We start from the raw sequence: 23,228 nt of genomic DNA on the forward strand, positions 1-23,228 counted from the left end.
TAAGTCTATTTGTTCTAATATTGATTTGTACCACCTCTAATTAAAAAGGGGATCTTTACAAAGTAGTCGTTTACCTTTCTTAACCGAAACATATAATTATAAATTAATTATACATAATTACTATTTAGGTTAATTCTTCCTTAGAAAAAAAGTTAAAAAAGAAAATAGGTTAATTCTTCATTCTTCATTAAAAAGAAAAGGTGAAAGAAAAGAAAAAAGGAAAAACAGCAGGGAGCCAAACCTAGCTCCTTCTATCACTTGAACAAACTCCATTGGAGTCGCACAATGTCTGATCCACAGCTGAGGCTTCTTCTCTAGAAAAGAATTGCTCCCATTTCAGTGCCGCCCTTTGTTTCGATATCATTATGGGGCATGGTGGTTATGGGAAACGCAAAATTCCTGACGCCGCTAACAACAGAAACCGGCGAGGACCCAAACCTAAATCTTTAGCTGTTGATAAGAAATCCAAATCAAAGTCAAAGCCTAAGGCTAAGGCTGTTTCTATCAAGAATCAAATGCGCTCCATCGAACGCATGCTCCGCAAAGTATATATTTTTACCCCTTTTCTCTCCTTTTGTGTTCCTAGTTCTGTTGATTTTTTTGTTCTTTTTTTTTTGGTTGATAAATTAGCTATTTAGAAGTTATATAAGATGCTATAAGCAGCAATTTTGTATAGTAAAAACTATTACGTAAAAGATTTAGTTAGTTAAGGAAACAACAGTTTGACTTCAAAATAGTAATGGTGCATTGTAACAGGAGTAGCTACACTAGAGTGCCATGAGATGGGGTTGATTAATGCTAATTTCTTGGAAAGACTAGAACTTTTTATAAAAAGAGTGATTTTGAAAATACCCTCTTTTTGTTTTTTTCCCTGTTGATAAAGGGCAGCCCGGTGCACTAAGCTCCCGCTATGCGCGGGGTCCAGGAAAGGGCCGGACCACAAGGGTTTATCGTACGCAGCCTTACCTTGCATTTCTACAAGATGTTGTTTTCACGGATCGAACCCGTGACCTCCCCGTCACATGGCAGCAACTTTACCAGTTACGCCAAGGCTCCCCTTAATTTTTTTTCCCTGTTGATAAATTTAGGTATTTTATAAAGTATAAAGATACTATATGTAGCAATTTTGTATAGTAAAAACTTTTTAAACAGTTAGTTAGTTAAAGAAAAAACTGCTCAGAATTCAAAATAGTAATCATGCATTATAACAGGAGTATATATACTAGAGCACCATGAAATGGGATTGATTGTTGCTAATTTCAGAAAAACTTGAACTTTATGAGAAGAGGGGTTCAGAAGATGCCCTTTTTTTAAAAATTTTATCTGTGTGTGCTATTGCCGATATTGCTTTGCGATGCAAAATGTAATTTTAAATTTGGTTGAAGTTGGTTGCAGAAGTTATACATCTTAGATGGTGCTTGCATTTTTTAACTGAACTAGCAGTTGCACAGCATGGGGTGGCTTAAAGTTGTTGTCTTTTCTCAACTTTGATGTTATCTGTCTTTTGTTTTGATTTTATAAGCAACAAGCTAGTGTTTGTGATAAGCAACAACTGATACTCTTTTCAGACAGAAGCAACAAACTAGTTATTGCAATAAATCTTCTTTTGTTGACCAAGCAATTTTATTCGAACACATAAGTTAGATAACACAGCGGATTCGATTTAGTGGATCCATATTGCCGACTGCAACTGATTTGTAATCGAGACGTAGTTAATTGATTGAATGGCATATAGTTATATTGGATTTTAGTTAAATCAAGTATAACATCAATTTAATGATTTTATGGTATTCCCACTATGTGTCTAGTATATAAACATCCTTTGAAATAATATGTTGGATGATTGTGGATGACATCTTTTCCCATTCTGAATGTCAAGCTGCTGTGTCCATATTCCACTTTGAATTCATAATCTGTAAATTTTGTTATCTTAGTTTTGACTCCTAGACAAGCATCCTGACTCGAGACCCAAATGTAGGTTCGCATGAAATAGATTTAAAGCAAAGCTCTGTGCTTTGTATCAACCATCTCTAACTTTGAGCCCGCTCAAGTGACATACAGCTAATGTAGGAAAATAACACGTTCATTTAGCATTTTTCAAACCTTGACGTGGTGTAAGATTTAGGTGCAAATTTGTTTAAAAGCATAGTAACAGGATAATTTTCCAGGATTTGCCTCCTGAAATTAGAGAAGTTCAAAAACAGAAGTTGGACGAACTCAAAAAACAGCAAGAGCTTCACAGTCGTCTGGCTGTGGAACGCAAAATATTTCTTCACAACAGGAAGGTTAAATTTTTTGGTTAGTAACCTCTTCTCTGCTTTATACATTTCATATGCTTCAAAATGCTATGCTCTAGTGTCAGAATTGATTCATTGAGCTTCAATTTATGGCAGAGAGAAGAAAAATTGAGAGAAGAATAAGACGTTTGGAGAAACAGCAGCGCACTTCATCTGGTAAGGCGCAAGAAACAGAAATTTCTGAACAACTTGCTAAATTGAAAGAGGACCTTGAATATGTTCGGGTGAGCTTCTGATTAGTTTACCCGTTTCTTATGTTCTTTGGTTTCCATCTCCGGTTGAGTTCAGCTCTGTTTCTCACAGTAATGATCTTTTCACTGAAGCAGTAAGATTTAGAGTTTAGTCCGTTTTCTTTCCAAAGAAAGAAGTTATTGAGAAGGATAAAGTCAAGTGTTTTTTAGATAAGGAAAAGTCAAGTGTTTTCTTCTGAATATTATCGTTGGTGACATTTTTTTTGCTAATGTGAGCATTAGGTCCTCTTATAATCTCAAAATGGTACTTTCATATTGATGAAGATGCAATAGTTAGCCTATATTTGGGGTCATTTAGGGGTTCCCTTAAGAATTTGCTAATGCAGAGATCACCTGCTGTAGTGACTAACTCAGAAATCTTTCTCGTATAATACAATAGAACTTATGAAGCGATATAAGGGTGAATTTGAAAAAATGCTCTCAGACACGGATACTGAGGTAAGTCACAAAAACCCCTTTTCCGATACCCTCTTTTCTACAATCACTTTTCAGACATAACCAAGACCCCTTTTCCGACATAACCAAGACCCCTTTTCCGACTCTCTCTCTTCAAAAAACCTCCGACCACCTTACTCCAACAGATCCGTCCACTACTCTCACTTTCTCTCTCTTCCACCGACAATTTTACTTTTTACCTTAGCGTCGACGATCTCTACAAATCCCGGCTGCATGGTTTAGCTTTCTCCGGCGACTGCTCCTTTTCTCTCAGAAAACCCATCTCTTTCTTCTTCTCTTAGGGCCGGCGAGATGGATTAGCTTTTTCCGGCGTTTCTGGATCCTATTAACAGTGGTTGTCTCAGTTCTTCTCTATTCATCCTTGTGATTAGCCAAACACCCAGCAGCTATAGATAGTATTTTGAAAAAAAAAAGATGGCAGGAAAAATCTTTTTTATTGCAGGTGAGAAATCTTTTGAGCTTGCTGATACAAGGGAAAAGTTTGATCGTTGGTTCACTTTAACAGAACGCAATAGAAGATTCACAAGCAAAGTTACGCTAGATGAAGGAAATCTTCGCTGGGTATGTGATGCCAATCAACACGCTTCCGTGGGGAAGGGGAATTTTTACAGAAGGTGGGGAAGGACGGTCCAAGCATATACATATCGTGTCTATCAGAACTACAACATCCATGGACGCTATATCAGAATTGAAACTTGGTCAGGAAACAGGAAATCTGCCATAATAATACCAGAGAATGCATACAATCAAGGATGGGGTGATATCGCTACAAAAATTGTTCATTTCCTTGGAAGTCCACAAATTCGTAAGCCAGCCTTCATTGGGGACCAGTCTTTTGTAGATACTGCAAAAATTATCCAGTGGCCAGGATTGGAAGCGCAAGTTCACTCAGGGGAGAACTCATCCAACAACGGAGGTGACGTCAACAAGAATCAGTTTTTGTCTAAATGTCTGGTTGGAAGTTTTAATGATAGCTTCAACTGCACTCCAAATACTGAAGTTATTCAGAAATGGTTTATCAGTAGATCGAGGTTGAGTGCTGGCATGAAGGTGATACCAATGAACCACAATCAGTTCCTCTTTGATCTCCCTTCTAGGCAAGAAGCTGCAAGAGTCAAAGCAGGGGATTGTTTTTGGAATGGCAGACATCTCACCTTGGATTGGTGGTCGCCGACTACTGGTTTGCCCCCGGCAAGTTGACAGCCCAGGTAAAAAATGGCTCAGAGCTTTTGGAGTCCCTCTACATGCTTGGTCTTTGGAAACTTTCTGTTCAATCGGAAATCGTTGCGGTGGATATGTTGGAATTGATGAAGATACAAAAAATATGTCACACCTCGATTGGGCTCGCATCGCATATGTGTCCAAGATTGTCAGGATGTGCTTCCAACAAGCATAGACATTACAATTTAAAAATGAAAGTTTGAAATTACTATCTTACCAGACACCTCTGTGAAAGCCAGTCCTATCGGAAAAGGAGAAATAGAAGTCACTATGGCAACGTCGAAAGTAGCGACGCTGAAGACTGATGGGGCTGTTAGATTTGGTCTCTCGAGCTCTCAAAATGCTGTCAAGTCTGGCCACGTGGGGGGCCATGTGGCGCTATGCAGAACAATTGATATGGGTCTAAAACTTGAAGATGCAGTATCAAATAATACCAGGTCAAAAGATATGGGCCAGACTATTGGTAAAAACAAAGCGGTGAACCTAGATCGAAATTATTACATCACGGGGCCAAAGAAAAAGTCTCAAAAGAAAAAATCTCAACCTCTCTGGCGGGCTAGAGGGCCTCTTTTGGACCCTTGCGTCAACCGGTTTGAGGTCTTGGCTTTAGATAATAAATATGATCCTCTCACGGATAAGCCAAACTGCTATCAAAGTGGCATGAAATCTGAGGACAAGGGAGAAACTAATTCTGAAGCAGATGATGAAACAGAACCACATGTAGAGCTCAGAGCTCTGCTCCAACAATTCCAACCGGCGCCAGAGATGTCTCTGGTATGCAGCTCAGATTCTGAACTCTCCCTCAACTCCGAGAGCCTTCAACTCACGAGGTACGACGAAGGGTCAAGCTCTCAAGTATGCTTCAAGCCGACGGTGATTGAGACATCAAAGTGGACTAAAATGAAGATGGTAAAGGCATGTAAAGCTTTCGGAGTGAATGTATCAGGCTTTGAACACGAGCTTCTTGATATCATTCTTCGAATGGAAGAAAGGCGTCAATTACAGCTGCAACAAAAACAAAGAAGTCAGGCGTCAAAGAAGGGAAAGTCAAAGAAAGAAAAGGAGATGGAAAAATTAAAATGTCTTGTAAATTATGAGGGAGGTGACAAGCGAGATAGGGGCAGGCACTATAAATCCTTCTCTGGATGAAGTTAAAAGTCTTGAGTTGGAACGTGTGTGGGTTGAATGATGCTGGGAAAAGGGAAACAATAAAGTCCCTTCTTTATAAATGGAAAGCTGATGTAATTTGCCTACAGGAAAGTAAAATAGAAGAAGACTGGTCGAATAGGCTGGCACCTCAAGTTTGGGGGAATCGGTGGACAGGTTGGGCTGAGTTAAAATCATGTGGTAAGGGGGGGGAGTTGCTCAGGGATTCAATAAGGATCCTACACTATCTCTTGCATGCTAGATGGTCTCCAAGAAAATTTTAGATGGTGTTTTACAGGGGTTTATGGCCCTCATACAAATTCAGAAAGAGAGGTATTTTGGAGTGAACTAGCCTCTATTAGAGGCCTTTGGAGTGATCGTTGGGTTGGGTGTGTGTGTGTGGGGGGGGGGGACTTTAATGTATGCAGATTTGAAAGCGAAAGATACAACTGTATCAGGAGATGAAAAGCAATGTCAAGATTCTCTGATATCATTCAAGACTTGGGTATCATTGATCTTCCTCTCAAGGGGCTTTCTATACTTGGTCAAGAGGGGAAGATTCTATTCAAGCATTCAGAAATGACAGATTCCTTATCTCCCCAGAATGGAACGATAGCTTCAAGAAAGTATCTCAAATTGCTCTTCCCAAAGTCATATCTGATCACAGACCACTCATACTTGAAAATGGCGAATGGGAGACTAACCCAACCTATTTTAAATTCGAGAACATGTGGCTGCAGGTAGATGGTTTTCTTGACAAAGTTAAGGAATGGTGGCAGGGCTACTCAGTGGTAGGCACTCCAGACTACATCCTGGTCCAGAAGTTGAAACTACTGAAGAAAGACATATCAACTTGGAATAGAGAAGTTTTCGGCAAAATTGAATCCCAGAGGAGCAAGGCACTAGAGGAATTAATGTTTCTGGACCAGGCTAGTGAGACCAGGCTGCTATCACCCATGGAGCAGTCCAAAATGCTTGATCTAAAGATGGAAATTCAGAATATTGCCAAAGCGGAGGAAACATTTCGGAGACAAAAATCTAGATGTTTATGGCCAAGTGAGGGAGATAGAAATACCAAGTATTTCCAAAAGATGGCCAACGGTCACAAGAGATACAATTGCATTGACAGGCTCAAAGTGGGGGAAGACATTATTGAGGACAAGAACCAGATCAAACAGGAAATACTGGGCTTCTATGAAGGCCTCTACTCTGAAGCTGAACACTGGAGACCAACAACTAACTTTGAAGATTTGGCCTGCATCTCAGAGGTGGAAAATGAGGAGCTTGAAAAAGAGTTTGGGGAAGAAGAAATACTAGCCACCATCAAGTCTTGTGCGCCGGATAAGGTACCAGGTCCTGATGGATTCACCATGGGATTCTTTCAGGAGGCTTGGGGCATAATCAAATCTGATGTCATTGGTGCCATGAATCATTTTCACCAACACTGCCATATGGTGAGATCTTGCAATGCTTCATTCATTGCATTGATCCCAAAAAGAAAGGGGGCTATTGAACTAAAAGATTATAGACCTATTAGTCTAATTGGCAGTGTCTACAAGATCGCAGCAAAATTTTTAGCTGAAACATTGAAAACTGTAATATGCAAGGTTGTTCTGGGAGTCAAAATGCTTTTCTCAAAGGTAGACAAATCACAGATGCTTCACTTATTGCCAATGAGGTACTGGATTGGAAGCAAAAGAAAGGGGAGTCTGGAATTCTATGAAAGCTCGATATAGAAAAGGCATTTGATCAAGTAAACTGGCAATATCTTTTCACTATCTTAAAGAAGATGGGTTTCGGGGAGAAATGGCTCAAGTGGATAAAGTTCAGCATTACATCAGTCAAGTATTCAATCCTAGTGAACTCCAGTCCAATTGGGTTTTTTTTTTCTCCCCAAAAAGGAATCAGGCAAGGGGACCCTCTGTCCCCTTTTCTCTTCATCCTAGCCATGGAAGGGTTGAGCAAAATGCTAGACAAGGCCAGAGAATTACAATGGATTCAAGGTTTTGAAATTGGCACCAATGCTGAAAATACAGTCACTATTTCTCATTTGCTATATGCAGATGACACTCTAATTTTTTGTGGAGCAGAGGTATCACAGGTGCAATATTTAAATCTGACATTGCTCATATTTGAAGCCCTATCCGGCCTCCGCATCAACATGACAAAGAGCATTATATACCCGGTTAATGAAGTACAGATTTTGGAAATGCTAGCAGATATTTTATGCTGTGAGATAGGCTCATTTCCAACAACCTATCTGGGACTCCCTTTGGGTGCTAAGCACAAATCAACTGAAATCTGGAATGGAGTGGTGGAGAAATTTGAAAAGAAACTAGCTACAAGGCAAATGCAATACTTATCCATGGGGGGCAGACTCACACTCATCAACAGTGTCCTAGATAGTATCCCTACTTATCTTATGTCTCTTTTTCCCATCCCCTCAATGGTACAGAAGAAACTGGACAGAATCAGAAGGAACTTTTTATGGGAAGGCAATAGCGAATCACACAAGTTTCATTTAGTGAAATGGGAGAGAGTGACATTGCCTAAAACTCTTGGAGGCCTGGGCATCAAAAACATTGCCACACATACCAGATGCCTACTCATGAAATAGCTATGGAGATATGTGCTAGAGGAGCAGTCAACCTGGAAGAAAGTCGTGAATGCAAAACACGGGGTCCATAGTAACTGGTGTACAAAAGTCTCTAGGGCGGCACATGGGGTTGGACCTTGGAAATACATAATCAAACTATGGGGGGAGTTCAGCCAGAATAGCAAATTTCAAATTGGTAATGGGGCTAATGTTAAGTTTTGGAAAGACAAGTGGCTAGGGGATTCAACTCTACAAAATGACTTTCCAAACATTTATCAAATAGCAAGCAGACCTGATTCAACTGTCTATCAGAATAGAGCAGACAATTCTTGGTTTCCAATCCTCAGAAGAAATGTGCAAGACTGGGAATTGGGTGAATTACTTAGCCTTCTGGAACAATTGGAGAAATGCATGGTCAATGAGCAGCTTCCAGATAAACTCATATGGGGAGCAAAGTACTAAAGGAATATACACAGTGAAAGCAGGATACCTACATAATATTAGCCAAAATGAAATGGTGGACAATTGGCCTTGGAAGCTCATCTGGAAAACAAAATTATCCCCCAAAGTTATATGTCATAGCTGGACTGCATTGAAGGAAGCGTGCCTCACTCAAGATAATCTTTGCAAAAGGAGTATTCCCATAGTTAATAGATGCTACATGTGCCAGCAGGATTTTGAAACAAACAGACATCTATTTTTGCATTGTCCAGTTGCTACGGATATTTGGAATATGTTCCTTTCAGTTTTAGGATTCAACTGGGTGATGCCAGAGAGTACTAAAGATGCTTATAGTAGCTCGAGTCGATGGAAAGTTGGTAAATCCATCAGCAAGATCTGGAAAATGATTCCTGGTTGTATTTTTTGGGCTATTTGGACAGAAAGGAATAGAAGATGTTTTGAGGGTTTAGCAACTCCTAATTACTCCTTGAAAGCTAATTGTATAGTTTTGTTATATAGCTGGAGTAACCTCTCCCCTATTAGCTCCCCCGAATTATTTTTGGATTTTGTTAGCTCCCTAACACTAGCATAGGACCATCTGTACAGAGCTAACATATCATCTTTTGTATTAGAACCTGGACAGTGCTCTTTTGCATCTTCTTGATGCTTTTTATAATATCTCTTACTTCATCAAAAAAAACAACAACAATAGAACTTATGATGATTTTGCTCGTGTAAGTGTAAACATAATTGGTCATTTTTGTCTTCTCACTCTTATAACGTAGTGCTATTTCTATCGCAGTTCTTTCCCAAGAATGAGAAATATGTATCCTTGTTTTCGGGTGGTGACGAGCAAGATATAGTTGACAAAAGAAGTAAATTGCGGGAGCAAATCAAAGCCAGTATAGTTGCTGCTGCCGCAAGTGGGAAAGATTTGGAAGGTACTCTGTTGTTTCGATCTGTAGTTCACATTAGTTTTGACTGGCTCTGCATAGAGTTCCTTCTGTTTTAAAGATACTTATTGCAACACCTGGTACGGTCAAAATCTGTAACTAATAAATGCTACAATGGAGAATATCTGTGAGCTGATTTTATCTTATCTTAGCTTCTAAGTGATCAAACCTCATGTCCTCATCAAAACTAAATGATTCCTTCTTTTTTTTCAGATAAAAAAATGACTAAATGAATCTTTCTTTTTTCTCGTTTTAAGCATTTTAAATTTTTATTTCTGCAAGACTATCAGATTTATGAAACATGTGAGCAGGAGCCTTAAATTACTTGTGTAGGGGGAAACAAATTCTTATAGTAAAGGTGTACTTCAGCTGATGGTTATGTAGAGTTATTTTGTTACAGGTATTTAATCAAATACTTTTGTCCATGACTCTGATTGATGAATTGCGAACAAAATCTTGGTTAACTTCAGAGAAATATGTAGGCATAATTTTTGGAAGTAACATGTAGCAACATTAAATCCTTGGATTAAGAACTTGATTTTAAGAAGCTCCCGTGATCTAGCAAATTTGATCCTTCTCAAAACAAAAAAGCAAAAAATATTTAGCAAATTCGAGAGGGGGAGATGGACTTTGTATCAGAAGCTGCAACATAGTGACCTTCAGTCGGCTTTAGTAGATGGAGAAATGGCATCTAGGTGCAGGAATAAAGTATCCTTATTGTGCTCTATATTTAAAGATAGTCTTTTAGACGGAACTTCAGTTGCTCTTCACATTGGTGTTCATGTTAATTTCAAATTCAGTATTGGCTTTGTTGTTTCCACCGACTCGAACTGACCCCTCTGCTTGGTCTTTCCTAACAGAAACAGGGAGCGAAGATGATGGGCTTCTGGATTTAAGCAGCGATGACTTCTTTGAAAGTGGAAGCTCAAGTGATGATGCTGATGACGAGTTGACTGATAAAAGTGCAAGGTATTGATTTGTCCTTAAAATCTACTATTTGCTATTCACTTCATGCTTGCAGAACTTAGTAATTATTCTGTGTTGAGTCGAAGATTTATTTGGGGAGCTGGACTGAAGTCTATGATGTGTGCAAGGGGATTACAACATTATATCAAGGGTCATGAATTATCTCGTAATGTTATTTTTGATGAATAATTAGTGTTAGAGTGTAAACATAGAATGAGCTTGTCAGTGAAGTTAGTACTAGTTAAGTTCCAACTCAAAGCTGGTGTATCCATCCTCTTCTAGAACTCAATGGAATGAAGTAGGGAAACAAAAAAACAATCTTCTCCAAAGACTCAATGAAAGGGAGTAGGGAGATGGAACAATAGAAGGTGCAAGATTCACATTGAGTCCATTTGTCAAAACTTCGTTCTAGATTCTTTATTTTCTTAGAACCAACAAACAGCAGCAACTACGCCTGAATCCCCGACTAGTTAGGTCCACCTCCCACTTCTTAAAAGAGGACAAAATTAGCGTTCCCTTTGGGGTCTCTAGAAGGTGATTAATGCACACGTAATGATCGATTTGCATGAAGCCTAGTATGGAACTTTTTTTAAGCCCTTTTTCTTGTTGGTCATTATAGGGAGAACTCTAATGCTTTTTATTGCAGAGAACAAGCTTCTAGTACATCAGTGAAAGCAGCTTCTAGCATGTCCAGCGATGAAAAAAATCAGGTCTCAAGTGAAATTGTCTACTTTTGCTCTTAACATTGACTTTGGAATTTAATATTAATGTAGTTTCTTTTTGAAATGGTGTATGCAGAGGCAAATATCTGCCCGTGCTCTAATGCCACCACCTCGTCCTTCGAGCAAGTCATTTAGTCATTCAGTAAATAAAAAATCACGGTTTGGAGGATCTACAAGTAAGAAATCATCTTTTCGTGATATGTCAACCTCCAGCAACACATCAGACAGCATTGATCGATCTGCCTTCAGAAAAGGAAGACCTGCAGATTCACTCACAGGCAACAGTGGCAATATCAGCTCTAGCTCTGATGCTCGAAAACCCCGAAGAAAGAGAAGACCAAAGAAGAAAAAACAACAGGTTGTTACTTTTGAATCCAATGTGGCTTTTCCTTCCTGATTATCGTTATGCATACTCAATTTCAAGCACACTTGGCCAACTCATTAGTTAACTATATCCTACTTTGTCCTTGTGACACCTAACATGCTGGAGACGCCCCAAAAACATGAGACTAAAAAGTGAACAATAAGTTGAAGTCTTCAATGTTGGTAAAATTTTGAGAATAATCCTGCTCAATTTATGTTGGATTCTAAACATGAACGCGCACACAGAGTCAGAGGTGGTGAACTTGTTTACAGCACATATTATTCAAGTTGTTGAACTTTTGTATTTCAGTGTTGTGGAAGTATATTTTGCCCCATGCTCTTGTGTCCTCGTACCTTTAAATAAAGGTCTATATCTTTCTGTGTTGGTGCTAATAATGCCATTCCTAGGCCTTGCTGTTTTTGACCTTTCGTGCATTAAGGTCAGTTTCTTGAGGAATGAATTATTTCATGCTATGCTGTTCTTCTCTGTTAGTAAAGTCCTGTGTGGCTTTACCCTTAAAAAAGGTATAATGGAAGAAGCACCTGTCAAATGCGTTTCCTTTCCTCTTTTCTCCTCGTGTCAAATGCCTCTTTTTATTGTTGAAATAATAGATATTAATAATATATCTATATAGGTGGGTTCAAATTAGACTCTCTGGGCCTGTTTGGTACGAGAGATAAGGGATAATTAATCCCGAGATCAAATTTGAGATGAGTTTATCCCACGTTTGATTGGAGTAAAATCGCGGACTAGTTATCCTGGGATTGTAGTGCCATAGGGTGGGATAACTAATCCCGGGATAATTAATCATGGGATAACTTGTTTCCCAATCAAACGACCCCTTTGTGGTATTCTCTGTTACTTGGTAGGTCTTGTCCGGGGTTTACTTCTACATAGAATTGCCAGATAAATATATAGAAATTTATTAAGTGCATCTTAGCCTAGTTCTTTAATACTGCTGTACATAAGTTTACCACCTTCAGTACAAAATGCAGTTCTTAGACTGTATCTACCATCTTTAAACACTCCTTTGACTTATGTTTCAGTTTTTATTCATAACTAACTGGTTGCTTGTTTTCAAACTTTCAGGCTTGAATCAAGTTCGTATAGTTGCCAATATAATGTTGCAGCTTGTTTGTACCAGAGTTTAGTTCTGAGGACAATTGAAATGTCTCTGTATTTCAAGAATTAGATAGAAAATTTGCTGAGGCTACGGGTGTGTTTGGTATAACGGAAAATGTTTTCCAAGAAAATATTTTCTTGGAAAACAAGTATTAATCTTATTCATTTTTCGGTGTTTGGTATGCAAATTAAGGAAAATAACTTGTCAAGAGTATTCATAAATAATTTAGATACAATAAATATGAAACCATAAACTTTCGAACCAATAACCTTCAGAACCCACAAATTTCATAAACTTCTGAACCGTTAATCATTCGAAACTGCGAACTTTCGAACCCGTAAACTTCCAAACACATAAACCTCTAAACTCATACTATGAAACTTTGTAAAATTTTGAACCTGTAAACCGAAAGATGAAAAAAATTAAACTGAAAATATATTTTTAAAAAAATAGTATTTTTTTTCGGGGGGGGGGGGGGGGGAAGGGCAGGGGTTGTGCAGAAAAACGAAAAAAAAAAAATTGAAAATCGGTGGGAGTGGGTGGGTGGTGGCAGAAAAATGGAAAATCAGAAATTTAAAATTACAAAAAAAAGTAAAAAAAATAGGGTGGGTGGTGATGGAAAAAAAAGCCATTTTGGAGAGAGGGGTAGGGTGGATAGGGTGTGGGGAATAGAGTGGGGAAAATTGAGAAGGAGTTTTGGAAAATGTTTTTCCTTATCTTGATAAGGAAAACATTTTTCTTCAATTGGAGAAAAATGAGTTCATAAGGAAAATATTTTCCAGAACATTTGAGCCAACCAAATATGTAAAAATTGAATAACATTTTCCTTCGTACCAAACACACGCTACATATGTTTGAATAACATTTGTTTGAGATAGTCTTCTTTTTAGTGGTGTAATCAATGCTTTAATCTCCAACCTCTTACACCATTGCCTCCCCCAATTTTCTCCTAAGGGGTGAAAGAAATATTTATTTGGACAAATATCACTTTTAGCTTGTCGCAGAAACTATTTTGCACCCAGTAACTGCAAACTGTATAAAATTTATATATTTTTTGTATAAAACATACATAAAGGTGTGTGTGTATATATATATATATATATATATATATATATATATATTTTTCCGGGCTATTATTTTGAGAGCAGCTATACAGTGCTATTTTCCTTATTTATATTTAGTGACAGTTGTTAAGACACCACAATTTCTAAATACGACACTTTTATTTTTCATCAATAAAAGTGACAATACACGCGCGCACACATTATTCACGGATTCAAATTCGTTAATTCATAGACGTTTGTGTGTTAATTCTAACAATTCAGTATGAACAAAAAGGAAACAAGCTTACAAACCGAGGCGGAGCTAGAGGAGTAGGAGGGGTTCATTCGAACCCGTTGCGAAGAAATCACATTGTATATACAAGATCAAATTATTTGTTATATACACATAGTAGTTATTGGATTCTCTCGGTAATTATTCTGCTACCGCCACTGCTTACAATAACCCTGAGTGCTTAAAGTTCTGATTATTCTTTAATGTCTAACTTTTTATGTGTGATTTTTTGTCCATATTATTACTAAAAGTTACACCTAATAGAGTTTGCAATCGGTTAGGCAACGTTTTCTTCTGTTCTAAAGGGTAATTTGGTGTACAAAGCATGAAATTTTTTATTCTGTGTCTCATACAACTGACTCTGCAAACTAAGTACTGAAGGTTTAATTAAAAAGGTACTTTTGACCTGTCAAGTTTTTACACTTATAATAATTATTTAAAGTTCGTTCAAACCGCTGAACTATGCCCTTTTGCCCTAAAGTGATACCTTCTATGTATACGGTGCAATGACAATTATATTTTTAAAACGGTTTATAATATATAGTGCCTATTGGTTTAGTGTTCTCCCCGTCATACCTCTAGTAGTAGTACGTACATTAGTATTCTGTTAGCATTAGATTTTTATGCCTACCTGTCATTTTTTTCTTTACGGTCACTTGATTATTGGGTTGTTATTTGTGTTGTTTTTACATGACTTCTCATTGTTGCACTTCTTGTTTTTCTCTTTTTTAACGTGGTACTTATGCTTCTCTGAGCCGACGGTCTATTGGAAACAGTTTCTCTATCTATACAAAGTAGGGGCAAGGCTGCATACACACTACCATCCCCTTACCCTACTACGTGGGATTATATTTTTTGTTGTTGGTATATTATATAGGGTGTAAAGAACTTTACATTACCAGTATACTTGTTATAATATGCTGTTTATCATTTTATTGATTATTCGTTTCAAACAAATGCTTATTACATGGAATTATTTGATTGTGTAAATATTTTTTTATGGTGACAGTTTATCGAATTCAAAAAGTGATTTAAATAGGAAATGCTTGCAGACTAACTGAATTTAAGTGAATCATTTCATATCTTTTCTTAAAAGCATCCAAAGAAGTAGAGATTTTCTAAAAAGAATAAGATATTAAAAAATAGTAAAAATAAGGAAAAAGTAAGTTTAAAAAGGTTACTTTACTTAATTGCTGTCTAATTGTTTGCTGAAATGTGAACAATTGTAACCCTTACCTCGTAAATCTCATCCTTAGCATGTGTTAATTAAATGTATCTGGACAGTAAGTGAAGAATAAGATTTGAGATATTAATTAAGATTATAGTAATAATCAAGTCGTTAACTTATTTAATTAATTTTTCAGTTTACTTTTGTTTGCTTTATGTGCACAGCACAGGGCTCCAAGATAACTTAATTTTTATGCCTGAAAATTCGTTACAAATATTAAAATAATTTGCAAAGCACAAGAATTTTCTTGATTGCTCAATAAGATTCTCAAGATTAATGTTAGTTATTCGATAAATGTTTTCTGTCTACCAACCAGCAAACATGATCCTTAAGAAAAACTTTGGATTCTTATGTCAAAAGCGCGGGAATATATATAATTACTCTATTTAATTATGATTAAGTAATAAATAATTATATGCAAAACACATATCTTGCATTTTTATTTTTAAATTTTCTTTCCCTTGATCCCCCGCCATGCAGTGACAGAACGAGAATCTTACGAAAAGATGTTAAAATTATAAAAAATTAAACACACAAAAAATAGTAAGAGGAGTCAATATATATTATATATACATAAATAAATTTTTAACCTAGCTATACAGTATTTTTTTCCGACGAGACATCCCTCCCTTAACATCACTGCGTCCATGTAAAGAAGGATACTTATTATGCATGGTTTCTTTATTTTAGTTTATATATAAATTTAAGTTTTAAACTCATATTTGTAAAAATTAGGATATAAAAGTCGAACTCATCAAGTATAAATTTTGGATCCGCGTCTAAAGAGCGCACTTAAGGCAGCTCATGTTATGCGATGTAGCCAGAATTATACCAAATGAAAAACATTTTTTTTTTTTGCTTCCCAATTAATGTTATCTATGTGTGGAATAGGGCAATTTTGCAAGAATATAGGCATGTTCATTAATGGCGGTGTATTTCTTAAATTAAGACCTTAAGTTTTAATGCATTCTCTGCATTTGTACTTCACTAATTCTGACCATTGACCATGTCTGGCATTGAAAACAAATTATGCTTTAACAATTTCATATTGAACTTTGACTTTTTCTAGATGAAAGAAAATTTAGGTGGTTTGTATTATGATTGTTCTAAAACAATTAAAACTTCTTAATCAATGTACTTAAAAATTAGAATCCAATGAACTTAATTAGCGTTTTAATCTGGTAAAGTTTTTGAAAAACTTCTTTTTTAGCTTTGGCAATATTTTAGAAAAACTTTAATAAACTAAAAAGGCATTTTGTTTTGTAGCATGGCAAACAAATGAGTATGAAAGATTCTAAGACAAAGTTAGCAACTTTTATCTCTTTTCTTCATAGTATTACAGGTAAAAAGACTAATTTTGATTATTTGGAGCATTGAAAATCTTGGTTTTGCTGCTCTATGTTGGGCATGAATTGGCTAATTTAAACAGAGTTGAAGAGATGAAATAGACTTGTAGCTAGCGTTTTGGCCATAAATTTCCAAATTTATTTTGAAAAATTTGATTTGGGTGAAGTTTGATTTGAAGATGAAAATGTGTTTGGACATTAGTTTTCAAACACATATTTCTTCTTTTTTCGAAAAAACATGAAACATGACTTATTCCCACAAATTCTAAAAACTATCACAAATACCCAACAGTACATTCATCAATAGCATTCATTATATTATCGCAAACCATAGTTTTGAACATAAATAAATTGGTATAAAATTATTATTTTTATAATGAACTACATAATACATTATCAAATGCCCAAGAAAACGAAGCAACAATGTTACAAAATAATAAAATGGACTCTTTTATAAAATACAAAAAAATTGGGGCAATTTTTGAAAAATGTAATAGTAATATCTTGGGCCAAAAGCAGCTCTTGAGCTGGTTTTGGGATTTGCCAAAATATGAATAAAATTTATGGTAAGGTCTGCGTATACTCTACCTTTCCCAGACCTCACTAATGGATTATTAGTGGGTTGTGTTGTTGTTGTATGGATAAAATTTATGAACAAACATGTATGGGAGAAATTCAAAATAGCCAGATTTACAAGTGATAATTGAAAATAGTCACAATTTCAAAAGTAATCAAAATTTAGCCAATTTTCATGTAAAGACAAATCTGAACGAAAACACTGTTCAAAATCCGAAAATTATTCGAGCATAATATACTGGACTTCCATTATAATATACTGGAGTTCCAGTATAATATACTAGAGTTCTAGTATAATATACTGGAGTTCCAGTATAATATACTGGAGTTCCAGTATAATATAGTGGTCCAGCATAATATGCTACACTGGTACTCCAATCTCCAGTATGTTGGATCTTTCCATGTGTTTATGTTTCAATGGCCCGTCCGAAACAAGCCCATGCTATTTTTACTACATGTATTTGCCAAAAAAATACCAAATATATTCTGGCAAAATCTATGACCAAACGGGTCCGTAATTTCCTCCCTTCAACTGTAAGTGTGTAGATTGAATTCTTAATATTTCTAAGGTAACAATACAAGTCAAATGGAATTGTTATTATCAGTGAAGAACAATGTCTGATTAATATGAAACAAAGGGGAAACAAGAGTTTGCAAGATGTAGAATAAAAGCAGCTCAGATCTGTGAACCAGAAATATTATGACTGAATTTGTACAATTGCTTCTTAGCAACAAAAAAGAAAACCATAGTCACTTTGTGTATGTTTGATGGGATAATTCCAAACAGAAAAGAAATAAAATTTGCAGGATCATTAAACCACCATGGTTTGTATTTCCTGCTATGTATATATAACATTTAACTCCAAAAAGAAACAACAAAAATAAATAAACTGTAAGTTTTTTTCCTGTTTGCACTTCTCCTAGTTGCAAGTCCAGAGAAAAACTGTTTCAATTACAAGATAATAATAACCCAAAAATGTAAAATTTCAATATCCAGATTCATCTAACTCGAGAACCCAAGCTTGAAAAATACTCTCTTTTTAGTGTCAAGAGAGCAAAAACTTCATTTTCATCATCTCTTCTACTCCTGTCATAGAAAAGGTACAAACTTTCTATTTTGGGAATTCATAATTATAGTTTATTATACTCCACATCCCAAGCCTCTTGCTTCTGACCCTTTCATTATTCTCAGCCTCTTACAAGTAGACATAAACATTCTGCAATATCATTCAAAAAATACCCATTAGAGATCTTGTAGAATATATATTTACCGTCTCTCCCAAACGCCAACTTTGTATTTTGCCCTAGAATCTATACATATAAATAACATGTTCTGTAATTTATGTAAATCTATTACATTTTTAGTCAAAAATACCGAGAAGCTTTTATAGCAACACAAATGTTATGAGACTAATAGATTCACGTAAATTGAAATGGAAGGAGTAATTAGGAGTTCAAGAATCAAGAACTTACTCCCAAGGAACATCACCAACAAGCATCAAATCACCATCTTTATCTTCATAAGCAGGAGCAAATTCAGAACATTTGTAGCCTTCTCTTTCTGAGTATTCACCAATAGTGAGTTTGAACATGTTCTCTAAAGCTTTTAGCAGTTCAGGATAACACTTGTACATTTTCAGATCAATTTTTCTAAGATAAGGTGCTCCATCCATGCTAACTTTGACATACATTCCAGATTCAGTTTCTGTTTTCTTTGGTTGGATATTATTCTTTCTGTAAGATCTCACTGGTGGCCATCCCACTATTTGTGCCCTGAAATCATTAGACAAAACATTTTAGTTTTTCTTTCTTACAAAAAAAAAAGATTTACTCAAATAGCCAACTACCTCATCTTTTAATCTTAAACTAGCCGGATGTTTAATATATACTATATAATTCATGTACAATATATGTATAATCAATATATAATCTATGTATACCGGCTAAAAAAAGTAAACATTAAATCTGACCGGCTATTTGTATAACCAATAGTAAAGTTGTGCCAGAAAATTCCATAAGGTTATTCAAAATTTGAACATCCTTTGCTAGTTGACTTTGCAGGGGTGTTCAAATCAATTTTTTTTATCAATAACAAATAATATTTTACCCTATAGCTAAACCCATGCTTATAGGTCACGAATTCGAACCTTAAGAACAGCCACTAATACTTGCCCTAGGGTAGATCCCTTGCTGGGTTACGACTCTTTCTAGACCCTGTGCTAACATGGGATAGTACCGGGTTATCCTGCTTTGCCCTTATAAAAAGAGCTGAGATTTTTATATCAATAAAAAAAAGTTGAGACTTACTTGGAAACAGGTGGAGTTTTGACATCAGAACTGGACTTTGATTCACAATCTTCTGCATCATCAGCTGATTGAGGCAAAGCCCTTTTGTTATTCTTGGAATTTGACAAGATTTCTTGTTCAGATTCTTGATCTTCTGTCCCTGGCAATCCTAATCTAAGCTCAGTTGCTTTGAGATTCAGAACTTTTTGATGTGCCGCTAAACTTTCCATTTTTCCCTCAAAATGATTCTTGATATTATCCCAAATAAACCTCTTAAAAACTAATAATAAGCCTCAAATACAAAGTATCAAAATCTCCAAATACTTTCTTGATCAAGATTGCTGCTTTTTTCTTCAAGATTGAGTTGATAGAAGAGATGTGTAATGCACTTGTATTTGTATTCAAGAAAAGGTGAGTTTTTTTGCAAGTTGTAGGTTGCTGTTATATAAAAGAGAAAGGTAAAGGGAAATTTGTAGGCAAAGGAACTTTAGGTGGGTGGTGGTGGGGGGAGGTGGTTGTAGAGGGGGGTGGGTATTGGAGAATCAAATGATAAAAATATTTTTGGTTAAAGTGCATAAATTTCGGACAAAGGCAAGCTAAAGTTGTCGGTAGCAAGAGTAGCAACTTTTAGACAAGTGAACCAACATTTAGGGGACAAACGTGGGACAAGTTCAGCCTCCTATATGGAAATTAGACTTTGAGGATTCAATGGAAAGGGATGGTTAAGATAGTTTTGGGAGGCTATGGGAGAAAAATCAGATATATGGAAAAATTACACGACACGTCAAAGATATACATTGTATTTAGAGTTTGTTTGGATATGAGAATATTTTTATTTTTTTTATTTTTTTCGAAATCAGTATTTGGCTATAAAATTTTCAATTTCACTTGAAGATGAATTTTGAAATTTTTCGAAAATTTGAAAAACTCCAAAATGCTATTTTTCAAAAAATTTCACTCAGATCACAAAAATTTAAAAATAACCCAAAATTATATTCATGTCCAAACATAACTCTAATTTTCAAATATCATTTTCACTTGATTTTTTCTTCTTTTGGAAATTTTACAATTCTTATGTCCAAACGCCCACTTATTGTTGGGTTATGGAGATGGGGTTGGGTAGGGGCGGAGCTAAAATTTAAGTACGAGTTAACAAGAATTTAATTCAGAATCTAATATTAATACTTGATGTTGTTCTCTTAGAAGTCGTAAAGTTTAAATTATGATTTCGCATATAAAAATATTTATGAGTAGGGTATGAGAATAGAGAAAAAAAAGTTTACACTTTACACCACCAAAACGTGTAGTGTAATAGTTGGAATTTCGTCATTCTAAATCAGAAGTCTCTAGTTTGAGCTTTGAAAATAGAGAAAAACCTCCCTAAAGTACAACGGCTAAAGGGAGCTTGACTGCAAGACTCGCCCGTTTAATAGGGACAAAAGTCACCCTTAGTACTCCAACGGCGCGGAGTGGAAGGACCGTCGCGTAATGGATAAAAATTACTCTAGGAATAACATGCTATCTTTCTCAAGAGCTCACATCGACGGGAAGGTTTGGCACATCGATATCAGCTCTTCGCCATGTAGTATGTTCCAAGGTTGGGTTGTTTGTCCATTTTCGATAAAAATATTTTATATTCTTTTTTTACTTATTTAGCGCGAATACAAATTAATTGATAATAATTTTCAAATATCGAATAATAAAAAAAAAAAAAAAACTACCATGTGGAATGAAAAGGAAGGTCCACATTGGGTGTTGGCTATGTATGGGCAAGGCATTGTATAGCTTTTGAGGTAACTTAGATTTTTGGCAGAGTTTGAATTTTTGGTTAAGTTCATGTTTGATGTCTACATTACGTCAATACCACATGCTGTATTTATTTATTTTATTTTTTTCGTTACACATGGATATGAATAGAAATAAGAAATAATAAGAATTGAACTCGTACTTATTACATGAATTATTTTTACTAATTCTACTAAATTTGATACTCATATGTATAAGTAATATATAGTAATACATTTGTTGTCTGTATTTTAATTGACCCTCCTATTTTGGTTTAAACTTGACTAATAGCAAAACTCCAAAACTGATATTGTTGAAATAATGAAATAAAGACAAGAAATGGAAATGTTCAGCTAAAGTGCTGCACTTTTTCAATATTTTGCTACCTTAATTTTGTTGTTTTTCTAGTTAGGGTCAATTTAAGTTGCCAAATAAGCATATTCTTTATTTAAGAATAAATGTGACTGACATTCAATTATATTCCAACTCAATTTAAAAGTTTAAGTAAAAAACGAATTAGGGCTGTATTTGTTGGTAGACTTTCTTTTTTTGCCTCTTTTTAAGCAGTATATTGCACTCTCTCGACAATAAATTATCAACTCAGTTATCATATACTTGTTGACGCAGTCAAAAGGGAGAGTATGATACAAAACTCACATTATTTTTCTTTGACTTTTTTCACATTTTAGATTCCTATATATGTTTATTTGTATTCTATAGTTTAGAATTGCAGCATTAGTATTTTGTGGTGTATATACCTGTTTTTCTGCCTAGATGCTTAAATTATTCGTGTTGCATTCAATACAATTTTAATGTATATTTTTCGTGTTTTTGTTAGTTTCTTAATTCTATTTTTAAAGATAAAAATAAAAACTTTCGTGAGGCTTAGACCCCTTTTCTCTAAGCTAATGCCTAGAAAACTCTGCTAATATTTATATCAATCCAATGAAATCGTATGACATATGTTTTATATATACACTTTATAACAGTTACAATGGTTAACTTATATGTATTTTCACTTAAATTTATTAATTTTTAAAATTAATTATTTAGTCACATGTAATTTAGTCACCTGCAACAAGGTGGGTGTGGCCCCTATTGAGGACAAGACGCGGGAAGAGCAACTTAGGTGGTTTAGTCATGTGAAGAGGAGGAGCATAGACGCACCGATGAGGAAGTATGAGAGGTTGACATTGGAGGGCCTACGGAGAGGTAGAGGTAGGCCAAAGAAGTGGGAGAGGTGATTAGGCAAGATATGGCAGCTTCAGCTGACTGAGGACATGATCCTTAAGACATGACCCTTAATGGGAAAGTATGGAGGTCGAGGATCAGGGTAGTTGAGTAGATAGTCTAGAGTGTTCATAACAGTAGTATTGGCATGCATTCTCGTTTTTCGTTAGTAGTAGGTTTTTATGACTAACCGTTGTTTTCTTTCATTGTTGATCACCTTAATATCTTGTTGTTTTTATTCTATTTTTATATAGCTTTTAGGTATTGTCCCTTCTTGTCTATTGATAGAATATAAGGGTCCACCAAACTCTATAGAGAACCAGGTTCTCTATCAGGTTCAACAGAACACACGCACACTGCAGTAAATAAATGACAAGAGGATTTTTTCGTGGAAAATTCTCAGCTCAACGGGATTAAAAACTACGGCCTACCTTTGTAGGATTTTAACTTCACTACTGAGCAACTTTTAGATTACAACCTAGGAATTAATCTCTTAATCCCTCACTAACTTGTAATACTCTATTACAAGTCACTTTGTAATAACTCTATTACAAAGACTTTACAACTCGACTAACTAGCCAAGACTCAAATATAAGGGTTTAAGATTTACAAAGGGTTTCCTACAAAATACTTCTAAACAAGCTAATTAGGAATTACACTTGAAGAACTATTACAAAGTTACAACTCAACTGAGATATATAATAACTTGATGTGGGAACTGCTCCCTAGTTGTTTTGTTTTTTGTTCTTGATGCACTTGAGAATTGCTTGTTGGATGATCAATCATGTCAGAGAGCTTGAGTGAATTCTCTAAGTGTTCGAGTGAATTTGTTTTACCTTTATTGATGTTAATAATACATGTGTGACATCACTTACAATTATGTAAGCAAGGTAGGTAAAAAGTCTT

The 23,228-nt window shown here is 35.6% G+C and overlaps 2 protein-coding genes across 2 annotated transcripts; one reads left to right on the forward strand and one right to left on the reverse strand.

Moving 5' to 3' along the window:
* The first annotated feature begins 186 nt into the window (after window positions 1-186).
* Window positions 187-12,723, forward strand: LOC104217002 (rRNA-processing protein EFG1-like). The gene is made up of 8 exons (XM_009767153.2): window positions 187-545; window positions 2,169-2,298; window positions 2,394-2,521; window positions 9,211-9,349; window positions 10,222-10,330; window positions 10,974-11,037; window positions 11,126-11,407; window positions 12,503-12,723. Exons 1-8 carry the CDS (start codon window positions 366-368, stop codon window positions 12,506-12,508), a joined length of 1,038 nt encoding a protein of 345 aa, XP_009765455.1. The 5' UTR covers window positions 187-365; the 3' UTR covers window positions 12,509-12,723.
* Window positions 12,724-17,807: 5,084 nt separating this feature from the next.
* Window positions 17,808-19,754, reverse strand: LOC104217001 (auxin-responsive protein IAA4-like). Its single transcript, XM_009767152.2, has 3 exons — window positions 19,329-19,754; window positions 18,495-18,794; window positions 17,808-18,238 (listed from the first exon to the last, which is right to left on the reverse strand). The coding sequence occupies exons 1-3, from the start codon at window positions 19,535-19,537 to the stop codon at window positions 18,163-18,165; spliced, it is 585 nt and encodes a 194-aa protein (XP_009765454.1). The 5' UTR covers window positions 19,538-19,754; the 3' UTR covers window positions 17,808-18,162.
* Between the last annotated feature and the right edge of the window lie 3,474 nt (window positions 19,755-23,228).

Source organism: Nicotiana sylvestris, chromosome 1, assembly GCF_000393655.2.
Source record: "Nicotiana sylvestris chromosome 1, ASM39365v2, whole genome shotgun sequence".
Taxonomy (NCBI): Eukaryota; Viridiplantae; Streptophyta; class Magnoliopsida; order Solanales; family Solanaceae; genus Nicotiana; species Nicotiana sylvestris.